Here is a 13,003-nt window from a genome sequence, read left to right as displayed (position 1 = left end):
ACAGTCATCCGACAACCATGTCCGTCGCTACCTTACGTAGCGATTGGCCAGATGTGTGAGGGTGTGAAAGTAGGCAGGGTTTAAACTCTTTCCAAGGTGTTCCTGAATGCAACACCTTGAATGCCTTTGAGGAGAAACTGTCCAAGAGTTTAGGTCTTTATCCCATTCATTTATTTTGTGGCCATTCAAAAATGTTTAAACACTTTTGCCTTCAGACAGTTTGTACGAAGCATACCGAAGCTCTTATCGACATGCGAGTGTAACCGCACATACAGTACATGCAAAATGTCACACATACATACACGTATGATGCCCTGTTGCAATAGTTCGGAATCCTCTGTGCACTTCCAGAAACAACAGACTCTACAAAGGCTTTGTGCTGAAAGAATACATTCCAGTTTCTCAGATGTCGGTCTGACAGTCCTCTCTCCTTTCGTCTCTCTTTTTTTGTTTCTTCACTCTCTCTGCCTGGGCAGCAGAATCAGCACATCAAATAAATACAGAGAGGGGTATAGTGTTACGTTTGGAGACAGCAGAACAGGTCACGGACAATGGGAACACATGGAAGTGCGTGAACTGCGGGTGCAAAAATGAAAGCAATTCCAATGCAAATAAGTGTAGAGGTCTCTTTGAAATCAAATCTGGTTTTGGAATTTAATAATGTCTCCAAATTGTTTTACAGGGAAACTGGATTCTTTTAAAAATGATCAGTATTCAAGCCCAAGCATTCCTCACCTACCAGAGAGACAGAAAAAAACAATGGATGTGGGGGCTCATTATGAAGCCCATCTTCGGTCCACCAAATGTTATTATCGTCATAAAACCTCCACATACTGGAGACATTGGAGGAGACATGGAGACATGGAGTTATTTCATGGACTCGAGCGTCTGAGTCATTCAGCTTGGGTTTGAGTGGAGCCGTTGGTAAAACACAAAGTGGTGGTGGAGGCAGAAACACTGGGCCCAAGGACTGTAGCGTTTGGCCAGAGGTTCAAACAATCGACTCTCAGCGCTCTTTATCTGGACCAACCACAAACCCCCAACCACTCTTTACAGTTCAAATGGGGGCTTGAGCAGAAAGCCGACGCTAAATAGTGATGGGGAAGATGGGGATTGAAGGTCTTTGACTTTAGTGTTTAGTTACAGGGCTAATCTTCGTTAACATGCATGTTGTGGTCATATAAAAACAAGGGCAACAGCATGACTTCCGCAGAATTTAGGGACTAATTATGAGGCGTTTGAAGAAGATGAAAAAAGGCTCAGAATCAAAAGAAAATAGCATGACAACAAAAAACGATGCAGTATTTTTTATTTAAAAAATGATGGATCAAATGCCTATAATATCAACAACAATAACAAGGTACATCAAGGTAATGATGTAAAAAAAAATATAAAATTAAACAATGTAACCAGTTGTGAACATCAATATGTATATTTCTTTCCAACAAGACAAAGCAAAACTAAAATTTGACAATGAATAAATAGTTTATGTTAATAATAAACACAGATCGCTGGTACAGTGGAATGACAGATGTGTAAAATACAGCCAATTACAAATAACAGCCAAGAATGCTCACATCTGATTGGACGTCTTATCCTTCATATCCCAGCGCGGGGTCAGGGCTGGGGTTCTCGCATGGTTACCTGTACAGAAAGAGTTTGATTATTCCTGTGTCAAACCACTGAACCAACATTATAATACGTCGATATTAAAGAACACCATCATGGAATTTAAACTAACTCTCTGGTTGACATTTGTCTTTGAGATTCTAAACTTCTCCGTCACTTCAAGTTGTGAGGTAGAGTACAGTGAAAGAACTGGTTATTTACTGACAGTCCTGAGAGATGTTTGCAGAGATGTGAGTGGCAGCGTCGTTTGACGAGCTTATCACTGCACATATAAGACGCTCTTCATAAAGACATAAATGGCTCTTACAGTATGATGGATGGGAGGCAAATCAAAGCCCACTGGACTCGAAACTGTCATAGTCTAAGACAAGACTTCATCTAATGCAACTGCACCATTAATAGTGCATTACAAAGTAACCTGCAGATGATGTTCTACACTCAAGGCACATACTACGTATGCACACACACACGCACACACACACACACACGTTTCTATACAATCCAAACAATCATGCTCACCTCCTGCTGCGACAGGCATCCAGGTCTTCCTGTAGCAAAGAGGCTCTCTTCTGAAGGAAGTTAACCTGCAACACAGATGCACAATGCAACATTTGGCACGGAGTAATCTTTAAAAATATACTCGGATTAGTTGTTTAATCAGAATGAGGGAAAGTAGGAAACCAGTGGTTCAGAGTACGGAAACTGGAAGTGGAGAAGGAAGGATGGCTTAGGGTGAATTGTGCTTTTGGTTGGAGGGGGTTAGCTAGGTGGAAGAAAGGCTTGGTTGTTGAGTCCAGGGGTCAGGACAGCAGGGGTTGGGGGTCAGGAGATTAGGGCAGCGGGGTTAAGGCATATGGGGACAGAGGGAAGATTATGAGCCAGGTTAGTTGAGGTTAGGACGCTGCGGGAGGAGGCAGCGCCATTCTTTTGTTTGGCTACGAAGTGTGAGTTTATTTATGAAGTGTCTTTGGCTGAAGTGAAAATAAACCCCATCTACATTTACACAGCATCTAGAGCCTGGCAGAATAATCACGGCTCCAAAAGAATCTGTATTGTTCTGGGACTACCGTACTGGAGCCGAGGGTACATTCCTTTCTGTGGGGGAGACCTCAGGAAAGTTCTAGCATTTCATTTGGCACTTCAGTGGTGAAGTATATGCAAAAAAAAAACCCAACGAAATGTGGTCGGATGCCTCCGGAGAGACGCAAAACTCTCCCCACCTTTTTTTTTTTTTTTCACCATGTAAAAATAATGCACTTTAATGCGCAAAAGCCCGAGACGTCGTCAATGAGAGGAGAGAGCACTCTGGTCATGAATTACATCTTAGGAACATATCCGATCACAGGGCTGTGGTCTGCACACTGAAATGGGATCTCGCTCGTCCTATTTGAACAAGGCAGGGGTTTGTGAAGCGCCCCTTTCACAAAAAAAAACTTGTACTGCATGTTTCAATCATCATTACAGAAATCCCTCTTTTGCCTACAATGGAAAAGCTGAGAAAGTGAAAGCCCTTTATTGATATTCAGTGTCAAAATGGGTACAATGATGTTAGAGTGAGACACGGCTCAGAGGAACAACATGAATGTGGTTAGGACAGGGGTGAGCTGATGGAGAGACAAGGACAGATTAAGGTTCACAAAGAGGATCGGCTACGTCCAAAGCAACAGCGGTTATGACCGAACAAATAACTCCTCTTCATACACGTGCGGGTTGTGTTTCTGAGAGTTTTGATTGACTAATAGTTAGGAAAAGTGAAAGACAAAAGGGTTTCAAACTACTTTAAAAAGAGAATATATACTATATTGTGTTTGAATGGGTATGGATTAATGAAAGAGAAAAAGAAAGGAATGTTTTATAGGTTGAAAATGCGAAACCTGAGCACCCACACAGATTGAATATGTCAGCATGTTTGTTCTGGTCGCGCCTGTATCTGATCTGTATCTGGCAAACAGTCAGTTCTCACCTGAGCTTTCAGAGAGCTGATAGTGTCCTCCAGTTCCTGTCGGAGCTCGGCCGGCATCAAACCTTTGATCTTCTCCTCGTACTCCTGACGCACCGCAGTCACCTGAGACGACAGAGGCAGCGCGGCCAAACAGTGTCGGTTAGCTTGGAAGGAACACCTGAACAAATACATTCATAAATCCATATTACACATTAGTTATACAATCATCAAATCATAATACTTATGCATTATCCATGCACACACACAAACACTTTAAATGTGTGTTCTTCATACGTAGTTGGATTAAAAAACATTGACACAGTTAAAGACAGATTAATAATAATGGATTGAAATCTTGCTGAATAAGTGCTTCTGCTACTCATTCATATACACAAGTGCATGTCATGCATGCACTTCCAGACAGCGCCCCAAGTGAACAGCTCCATTAGAGGAGACACACACACACACACACACACACACACAGGGTATCCCCTTTTATTCATGGCTCAGAGTATTCCCTCGCTCTTCACAGCTCCTTCACATCTCCACAGGGGGTCCGCAGGCCGGCATGACTCGCTCTGCAAAAAAAAAAAAACCCTACTGGCTGCTAGTGACTACAGCTAGAACTGACACAATGCATTTTATGGGCCTGACACAGCTGGGTTTGGAAGACGACAGGGCCGTGGTGTAGGGCAGAACACATCAAACACAGCAGCAGCTCAACAGCTAGCTAGCTAGCTCCACTGGGGAGGACTGGAGGAAGTCTGTCTGGGGCTAAATTACACTCCACTAAACCAGAGTCTGATTATAGAAGTTGAAAAGGGTTTGGTTAGCGCAACCCCCCCTTTTTAGCCACAAACACACATGAATGGAAGCACACGCACACACACACACACACACACACACACACACACACACACACACACACACACACACACACACACACACACACACACACACACACACACACACACAGCTTTTTTACAGTACTGTAAAAAAGCATTTACAGCATTTTGAAAAGAGTTGCCGGTCAATTAATTCGCAGCTTGATGAATAGTTGAGCAGAGCTGGAGGAATCAGCGGGGGCTGTGAAAAGCAACAGTTTTCACACACATATTTCAAGGTGTAACCAGGGGAGAGTCTGAGCATTTTTAAAAGCGACCATAATGTCTCTGACGGAGCCAAAGTCCGGCGAACATCAAGAATATCCCCAGTGCTCCCCACCGCTCCTCTCATCAGTCCGGTCTTTCATGTGAAGAGAGCGTGAATGAGGTGAGGGGGAGGGAGAAAGATTGGTTTTCCTAAAATAATTTTCCTGTTGTGGATTTAACTGATTGTTCTGGCTTTGGCTAATTAATCTTCCTGGGCACAATGAAAGGGATTGGGAAGCACTTCAAAGCATCCCCCAGTATAAATGATCCCAACATGAAGCGGCTCACTTTGTCCCGGCACAGTGTGCAGTAGATTACACCGCCACAACTTTGCCAATTTCTCCTTCTGCCCCTTTCATTTTAAAGTTTACAGAAATATGTATTTTTCTCTGTGTGAGAATGCAGTCAAGGATAATTTGAGAGGGATCTTTTCAAACAAGTGACAACAAAAAAAAAAGAAGGCTTTCAAAAGCTTTAATTTGAATGTCCGGGAGTTAAAAAAAAAAATCAGCTGAAGCTACGGGAGTGCAGATCTTTCAAAAAGTCTATCTATCTATAGCAGCTTCTGTAGTCATAACAAAATGGCAAGCCAAGACAAAACACACTCCACTACCTCAGACCAAAGCAATAAACAATGGTTGAATAAACACATCCCTTACCAACCACTCTGAATATAAGTCTAGATTCTTCAAAAGCCACGCTCCTTAGTTTTGCATTCTTGGTTCATGTATGGTGCAGTCGCCACAGCAATGAGAGATCCGCTTTGCCTAAATTACAAGCTCCTTTGTGGCAATGCTGTCTCCATTTTCCTTCCCATACATTAGAAAGGGCAAGGCGACAACATCGCATTCACTGGGACTCGCAGGGATCAACGGGGACGTAAAGTCGCAAGGCAGATCAAACTGCACAAGAATGTAAGTTAGTAACAACAGCGGAGGGAAGCCCGAGCTAGAAGTAATGCATTATGGGATACAGTAAGGTTGTGTATCTGCTGTAATGACTTTGAGGCTCTGGGTGGGAGACAGAGGAAAAAAAGCCTTATAAAATATCCCCGAACATCATTTTTTTTAAAGTTGCATTGCTCCCATCATAAAATAAGCATCTCTTGTGTGTTATTTCATCACACATACTGCACATTCTGCATGCGCACTTGCAGTGTATCCATGTTATCCTGAAGACGTACAATACAGATCTCTGCTCCTGCTGCAGGGTAGCAGACCAAAACATGTGCAATCACATCTTTCCACAGCATGTCTAACTAAAGCTTAGACATAGTTTACTATGCAATGTGTGTGGGTGGAGGCAGAAGCCTTTTTTTTAGTTTTTTTTTATATAAAAACATCTCTTTTGGCGGAAACGTATGCTTTAACAGATACAGAAAAAAGGCAGACAAGGATAGGTACCGATTCCAATTTCTGACTTCACTGCGTCTCTCAATGGTGTTCAAATTCAAAACAGGAGCATCTCGCAAACTCCCCAAAGGTCTCTGACTTGTTCCTTCCGCTTTGAGTCTTCTCTCCTCTTCCAGGGTCCCTCCTCTCCCATCTCCATTTTTCTTGAAGCAAACACACATTTTCTTTTTTTTTTTACAGCAATGGCATGTTTATTTTTCTGACAGGTGGCAGGAGAAAAATCCCCTTTAGCATTAGGACAGATGTCGGGTGCCTTTGAACAACACTGTTGATCAAACCTTCCGTGGAGGTTTTGGTCATTGACGGACTCCAGATGAGAGTGAGCAGGGAAGAAAAGGACGAAGGGAAAGGATAAAGAAGTGTGCCACTATTTCCCAAAGCAATGAAAAGGGACTTTGACTTTCAGGAGAAAAATCAGGTTTCATCTCCTCAGCTCTTTTTAAAATGAGATTTTGTTTGTTCCTGATGAAGCGGAATTCTCTAGTTTTGAAGACTGCAAGGAGCGGCAGTCGTCTTCCCCTCCCAGTCATCTTAAAATGACAACATTTCATCTATATATAGTCTTTAGATTGTGGTTTTGACTTTCCCTTGCATTTTGTACTGTCACATGGCGTGGTTTTTGACAGCTGCCAGCAGAAAGAAACAAGCCCTCAACACTTTCAACGTTCAAATGAAGTTTGTCACATCGTTGGGAAGCTTGATGTATGCTAATGAAGTTGGGGTGTGTGCGTGTGTGTGTGTGTGTGTGTGTGTGTGTGAGTGTGCAGGCTTGTGTGGGACAGGTTGAAGGGGGAGAGTAGCTGCTGGAAAGACATTTTTTGATATACCCCCTTGTTCCAAAGTGACAAAAACCTTGTCAGGAACAAGGGGGTACATCAAAAATGACGCCACTCACAAAGTTTGCACCTCCATATCCACTGCGTTGGCACTCAGAGAGTTCACCAAGGAGCGATTTGAATTTAAAAAACGCTTTGCTGTGAGAGAAAAAAAAAAAAACACTTCACAAAAGTGAGAAAAAAAAAGGAAGGAGGAGATTAGAAGTGGCTACAGATCGTATTGAAGTTGTTAGAACTAGGGGATGGATCGGTAGCTGCTGATGTAATGTGCCTCAACAAAAGACGGCGCACAGGAAAAACAACTGAGCCTGAAGAAGTTAAGTTCAACTCCTCTGCATTTTAATGTCTGCATCAATACTGAAAACACAAGTGATTTATTTTTTTATTCTACCAAGCTCCCATGTTGCGGGAGAACACATCTCGGAGACTCGTACAGTTCACCGTGCCCACTGTATAGTTATACAAAGAGCTGTACTCTTCAACATTCTGCTCCTCTCTTCAAGGAGAATTGAACCACACAGTGATATGCTGATCCGCCATTTTAGAGTTGGGGGAGCCTGCGAGGGCCCTGCAAGTGTGAGGCAAGCAACATCTGTGTGAAGTCTGGGCAGAAAGGCTGTTTTTGCATGCGAGAGATCGGATTACAAAAACAAGTCTTGGCAGATAAGCTAGGGCAGAATCAGTGTGAGGTGACTGAGAGCGGAGGTTTATTAACATACGCAACAAAAAACTGTTAACCGGTGGGGATGCACACATGATGGACAGTCATGCAAACACACCCACACATGAAGCAAACAAAGAATGCACAGGAGAAAAGATGTTGTCCTATTGACACACACACACACACACACACACACACACACACACACACGACTTCAAATATATGGTCCACACGGGGAGTAGAACTGTGACCAATTGCCAAAAGAAAGTTGGGCCAAACACACACAGAGAAGAAAAATTATGAATTAAATTTCAATATTAATATGATTTTTAAAGGCCAATTTGTTTTTTTGATGATTTAGCTACAGGAGATCTTTAAAATCTACATTTGAGTTAATAATTTGCCAACAGAATCAAATTGATCGCAGAATATTCAACCTTTTAACATCCGTTTTATTGTGACACATTTGTTGTTCTAAATATTTGACTCCTTTCTTCACAGGGTTTGATTAAAGGCAGTTGCATGTTTGGTTCTAATGTGTTTAAGCTGGTAGCGCTAGTTGTGTTCTTGCTTCTTCACAGAGTGTTTTGTTTTGGAGAAGACTGCAACGAGCAACGCATTGAGCATAGATGCTTTTGTGCGTGCTCGTAGCTCAGAGCAACGACAGGAGCGGGACAATGTTGATGACTCAGAAACAAACTGAAAAGCATCGGGTATATACAGTATATCTCAAAAGTGAGTACACCCTTTAGATTTTTGCAAATATTCTGTTATATCCTTTCAGGGGATAACATTATCCTACTGAAACTTTGATATAACTTAAAGTAGTCAGTGTGCTGCTTGAATAACAGTATAGATTTATTGTCCTTTGAAAATTACTCAGTACACAGCTGTTAATGTCTAAACAGCTGGCAACAAAAGTGAGTACACCCCATAGTGAACATGTCCTAATTGTGCCCAAAGTGTCAATATTTTGTGTGACCACCATTGTTATCTAGCACTGCTTTAACCCTCCTGGGCATGGAATTCACCAGAGCTGCACAGGTTGCTTCTGGAATCTTCTTCCACTCCTCCACGACGACATCACGGAGCGCACAGATGTTGGACACCTTGCACTCCTCCACCTTCCTCTTGAGGATGCCCCACATGTGCTCAATTGGGTTTAGGTCTGGAGACATACTTGGCCAGTCCATCACCTTAACCTTCAGCTTCTTCAGCAAGGCCGTTGTCATCTTGGAGGTGTGTTTAGGGTCATTATCATGTTGGAAAACTGCCCTACGGCCCAGTTTCCGAAGAGAGGGGATCATGCTCTGCTGCAGGATGTCACAGTATATATTGGAATTCATGTGTCCCTCAATGAAATGCAGCTCCCCAGTGCCGGCAGCACTCATGCAGCCCCAGACCATGATGCTGCCACCACCATGCTTGACTGTAGGCAAAACACATTTGTCTTGGTACTCCTCACCAGGGTGCCGCCACACACGCAGGACACCATCTTACCCAAACAGGTTTATTTTGGTCTCATCAGACCACAGGACATGGTTCCAGTAACTCATGTTCTTGGATTCATTGTCTTCAGCAAACTGTTTGCGGGCTTTCTTATGCATCGGTTTCAGAAGGGGCTTCTGTCTGGGGCGACGGCCATACAAACCGATTTGATGCAGTGTGCGGCGTATGGTCTGGGCACTGACAGGCTGACATCCCACTTCTGCAACCTCTGCAGCAATGCTGGAAGCACTCGCACGTCTATTTTTGGAAACCAACCTCTGGATATGACGCTGAGCACGTGGACTCAACTTCTTTGGTCGACCCTGGCGAGGCCTGTTCCGAGTGGAACCTGTCCTGGAAAACCGCTGTATGATCTTAGCCACTGTGCTGCAACTCATTTTCATGGTGTTGGCAATCTTCTTATAGCCAAGGCCATCTTTGTGAAGCGCAATAATCCTTTTTTTCAGCCGCTCAGAGAGTTCCTTGCCATGAGGTGCCATGTTGCCCAGCATTCAGAGAGAATTGTGCCCAAAACACCAAATTTAACAGCCCTGCTTATCATTTACACCTGAATCCTTGTAACACTAACGAGTCACATGACACCAGGGCGGGAAAACAACATCATTGGGCACAATTAGGACATGTTCACTATGGGGTGTATTCACTTTTGTTGCCAGCTGTTTAGACATTAACAGCTGTGTACTGAGTAATTTTCAAAGGACAATAAATCTATACTGTTATTCAAGCAGCACACTGACTACTTTAAGTTATATCAAAGTTTCAGTAGGATAATGTTATCCCCTGAAAGGATATAACAGAATATTTGCAAAAATCTAAAGGGTGTACTCACTTTTGAGATATACTGTATGTGGATCACTTCCTGTGACTAAATGAAGATATGAATCTATTGTGTTTTCTAGGATGTTTCTATATTTTCTAGGACATTTTAAAGCAATGCCAAGAAAGACAGCTATTAGCCGGGCACACACGTCTACGCCGCCTCCGATTACTCTGAGGAAGACAGGCTTTACGTTGAAACGTTAGCTGCTGCACCTTATTAAAAAAGCTCTTACTAGCCCGCGCACTTCAGATCTCATCCTTCCACATCCTCCCTCAGCTGTCGTATCTGTTGAGGCATCGCTTTTAGCTTTGAGTCGGCTGGTTCGCGGAGATTCCTTCATTCTTATCCGACTATGGCACACTTCCTGTTTGTGAGTTTGCTGCCAAAAGCTTTTGTCGCAGCAAAAAAAAACAATCTGCGATAAATTAGCGAAATGTGTTTGTGGCAGAGAATTAAGAACTGTCAAGTACGTGCAATTGGTACCAAATGCTTAATAAAAAAAGCCTCGTCTTATTTACCCGTTCTTTGCTGTGACACATTGCCTGATTTAAATCATAATGTAACTGATTTTTATACCAGAAAGAAGAATTGTTTGGTATCAGTTCTAAAGAAATCTGTGTTTCATACTGGCGCCAGTATCAAAACATTTCAGCTAAGCTCCATACACCACAAGCACTAAGTGGCTTTTCAGTGATGTAATGTACCAAATAAAAGCATAAATAATCAAATGAACTTCCGATAATAATAATAATAAAATGACTTCCACAATATTGTTGTTTTTAAACTAAATGTAAATGAGACTTTGCAAAACTGGAAATCAGAATGTGTTGCATAAGAGCTGAAGTCACCTTTCATCATGTGCAAGATGATCCTGAAAAATATTGACTTTGTGCCACATGTTTAATAACTATAAGTGGTTATAACTTATGTCAAAATAAATAAGCCACAGTGGTTACTGCGGAACTTGGCCATGCCTTTTATAAAAATATTTACTCTTCAGCTTGGTAAAGAAATGCCAGCGAACGCATTTCTTTCAACACTCTTCTGCAGCACGCTGAGCTCTGCTGTGCAACAATTCTATCATATCAAGGGATTTCAACAATCTGCGAGACAACATTTCACCAAAAACATTCATTGATCGTGTCTCCCGTGATGGATCGCACAGTAAACAACAACAACACTAACAAAGCACATAAAAAAAAGGTAACCCAAACCCTTATCCAGACGAAATTATCTGACATTACAGCCGGCAGGTTCGGGGGGGTCAGCTCCTCCTAAGTTATAGGAAACAACGTGCAGCGCCTCTGGGACTGGGTCAGTGACCAACGGCTCCTAAAAAACCACTGACCCCTTCCTGCAGATTTATGATGGCCAGACACTGAGGTGTGTGACGAGTGTGTGAAGTGTGGACAAGGGTCAGTGGGCGGATCACAGGGGACACGAGAGGATGAATGCCTTTGGTGTACATACCACGGTACAAAGCAGAGTCTCCTGTGTGAGTGTAGTCATTAGTGCTTTCTTCTCCGTGTGTGTCAAGGTCAAAACAGAGCCTGATTACAGGGCATTCTGGAGAGCAATGGGGAGTGTGTGTGCACACAGAGGCTTCCCTCTGAACACAGGCGGTGGTGGCATTCCTGGCCCTAGGCGCTGGCTCTTGAAGCCAAATCTCAAGGAATTTGGGAAATGTGCGAGGGGGCATATCTGTGGCTCTAAACAGGAGAATGAGATGGTAGAGTGATGAAGGGAGGGCAGAAAGGAAGGGAAGAATCACTATTTTTTGTTTGTCTTTTGTGGCCCCCTGGAGGGTCTAGTAAAGATGGCAACTGAGGGGCGAGGGCATTAGGGACGCCAGGTGACGAGGGAGCAGAGATGGGTGTTGAAAGGGTCAGTAAAGGAATTAAAATCCAAAAAAGCATTGCAGGATTATTCCAATAGAGGTTTGAAGGAGTGTGACGAAAAGGCTGAGGGCAGCAGGAGTGACGCAACAGTAACGGCGAGGAGCAAATGGGTTTGAGTAAGCGACAGCGCCCGCCTCTCTTGTGAATGCCTGACGAGCATGAAAAAGAGACAGTGAGAGATGTGTAATACCTTCTCTTCAGTCTCCAGCTCTTTGCTAAGCAGCTTCTTCTCCGAGCAGTGCAGCCGCCTCTGTAGACTTTCCACTTTTTCCTGCAGAGCCTGGGGGAAGGGAGAGACAGTCAGTGTCATCGGCTGACTGACAGAAGAAGAAGAAAAACAAACAAAAAGCAACTCCAGATCTGTGCGGTGTAATGTGTAACTCATGCAAAGTGGTAAACTACAGTTACATTTGAGCTGGAAGGAGACACATCGGAGTGAGAAAGCTAGAGCGATCAAGCCAATGAGTGCAGATTCAGGACAGAGAAAGGTAGACAGCAGGGAGGACAGTGAGGAGAGATGCTGCCTGTGAGTGTTAAAAGTCTAATAATAAAGTCATGACAGTAATTACTGGCGAGCATGGCCTCATTAAGCCCAAACTCATTTCGAGACAAGGGCATACAGAAAGAGAGACTTGCTCAGGGAATTAGCAAACTTCCATGCATTTGCAAAGTTGCATTCCTTTAAGGATCATTATTATTGTATCATTTAGTGGATAAGAACCTCTCTCGCATGTACTCCAAATACCTGAGTCACATTTCCCCATAGGGCGCCAATACAGAATTTAATCTATTCTGCTTTCTAAGATTCAGGCAAGAAGGAAAGAAAGAAAATGCACTGAATGTGTGTGTGTGTATGTGTGTGTAGGACCCCCCCCTTCCCACCTCTCGGCCTGAAAGTGATAGCAGTGGAAAGAAATGCGCAGTTCCTTCATGCGACGCAGAACCAGATGTTTCGAGCGCACATGTGGACACTTAGTCTTTGATTAGTCGGCATGAAAAGCAGAGGGAGCGATGTGCGCACACACACGCACCTGAACATAAAAGCATAGACACGCATTTACGCACACACACACACACACACACACACACACACCCTCCAACAAGTGTATGTGGGGATCTGGCAACAATATCCTCAGTGGAGTTGA

The 13,003-nt window shown here is 43.3% G+C and overlaps 1 protein-coding gene across 5 annotated transcripts in view; it reads right to left on the bottom strand.

Moving 5' to 3' along the window:
* Positions 1–1,296: 1,296 nt before the first annotated feature.
* Positions 1,297–13,003, bottom strand: part of cep112 (centrosomal protein 112) — a 95,115-nt gene continuing 83,408 nt past the window's right edge. For 4 of the 5 annotated variants that reach the window (XM_029437524.1, XM_029437527.1, XM_029437525.1 and 1 more), the window contains 4 exons: positions 12,049–12,138; positions 3,593–3,694; positions 2,149–2,213; positions 1,297–1,644 (listed from right to left, as the gene is read on the bottom strand). In XM_029437524.1, coding sequence (XP_029293384.1) covers positions 1,641–1,644; positions 2,149–2,213; positions 3,593–3,694; positions 12,049–12,138 — 261 coding nt within the window. In that variant the 3' untranslated portion in view covers positions 1,297–1,640. Of the gene's footprint in view, positions 1,645–2,144; positions 2,214–3,592; positions 3,695–12,048; positions 12,139–13,003 lie in introns of those variants that run through there. The other variant, XM_029437526.1, reaches the window with a different exon arrangement.

The sequence above is a fragment of the Cottoperca gobio genome, chromosome 8 (assembly GCF_900634415.1).
Source record: "Cottoperca gobio chromosome 8, fCotGob3.1, whole genome shotgun sequence".
Lineage (NCBI taxonomy): Eukaryota > Metazoa > Chordata > Actinopteri > Perciformes > Bovichtidae > Cottoperca > Cottoperca gobio.
This window is presented reverse-complemented; position numbering and strand designations above follow the sequence as displayed.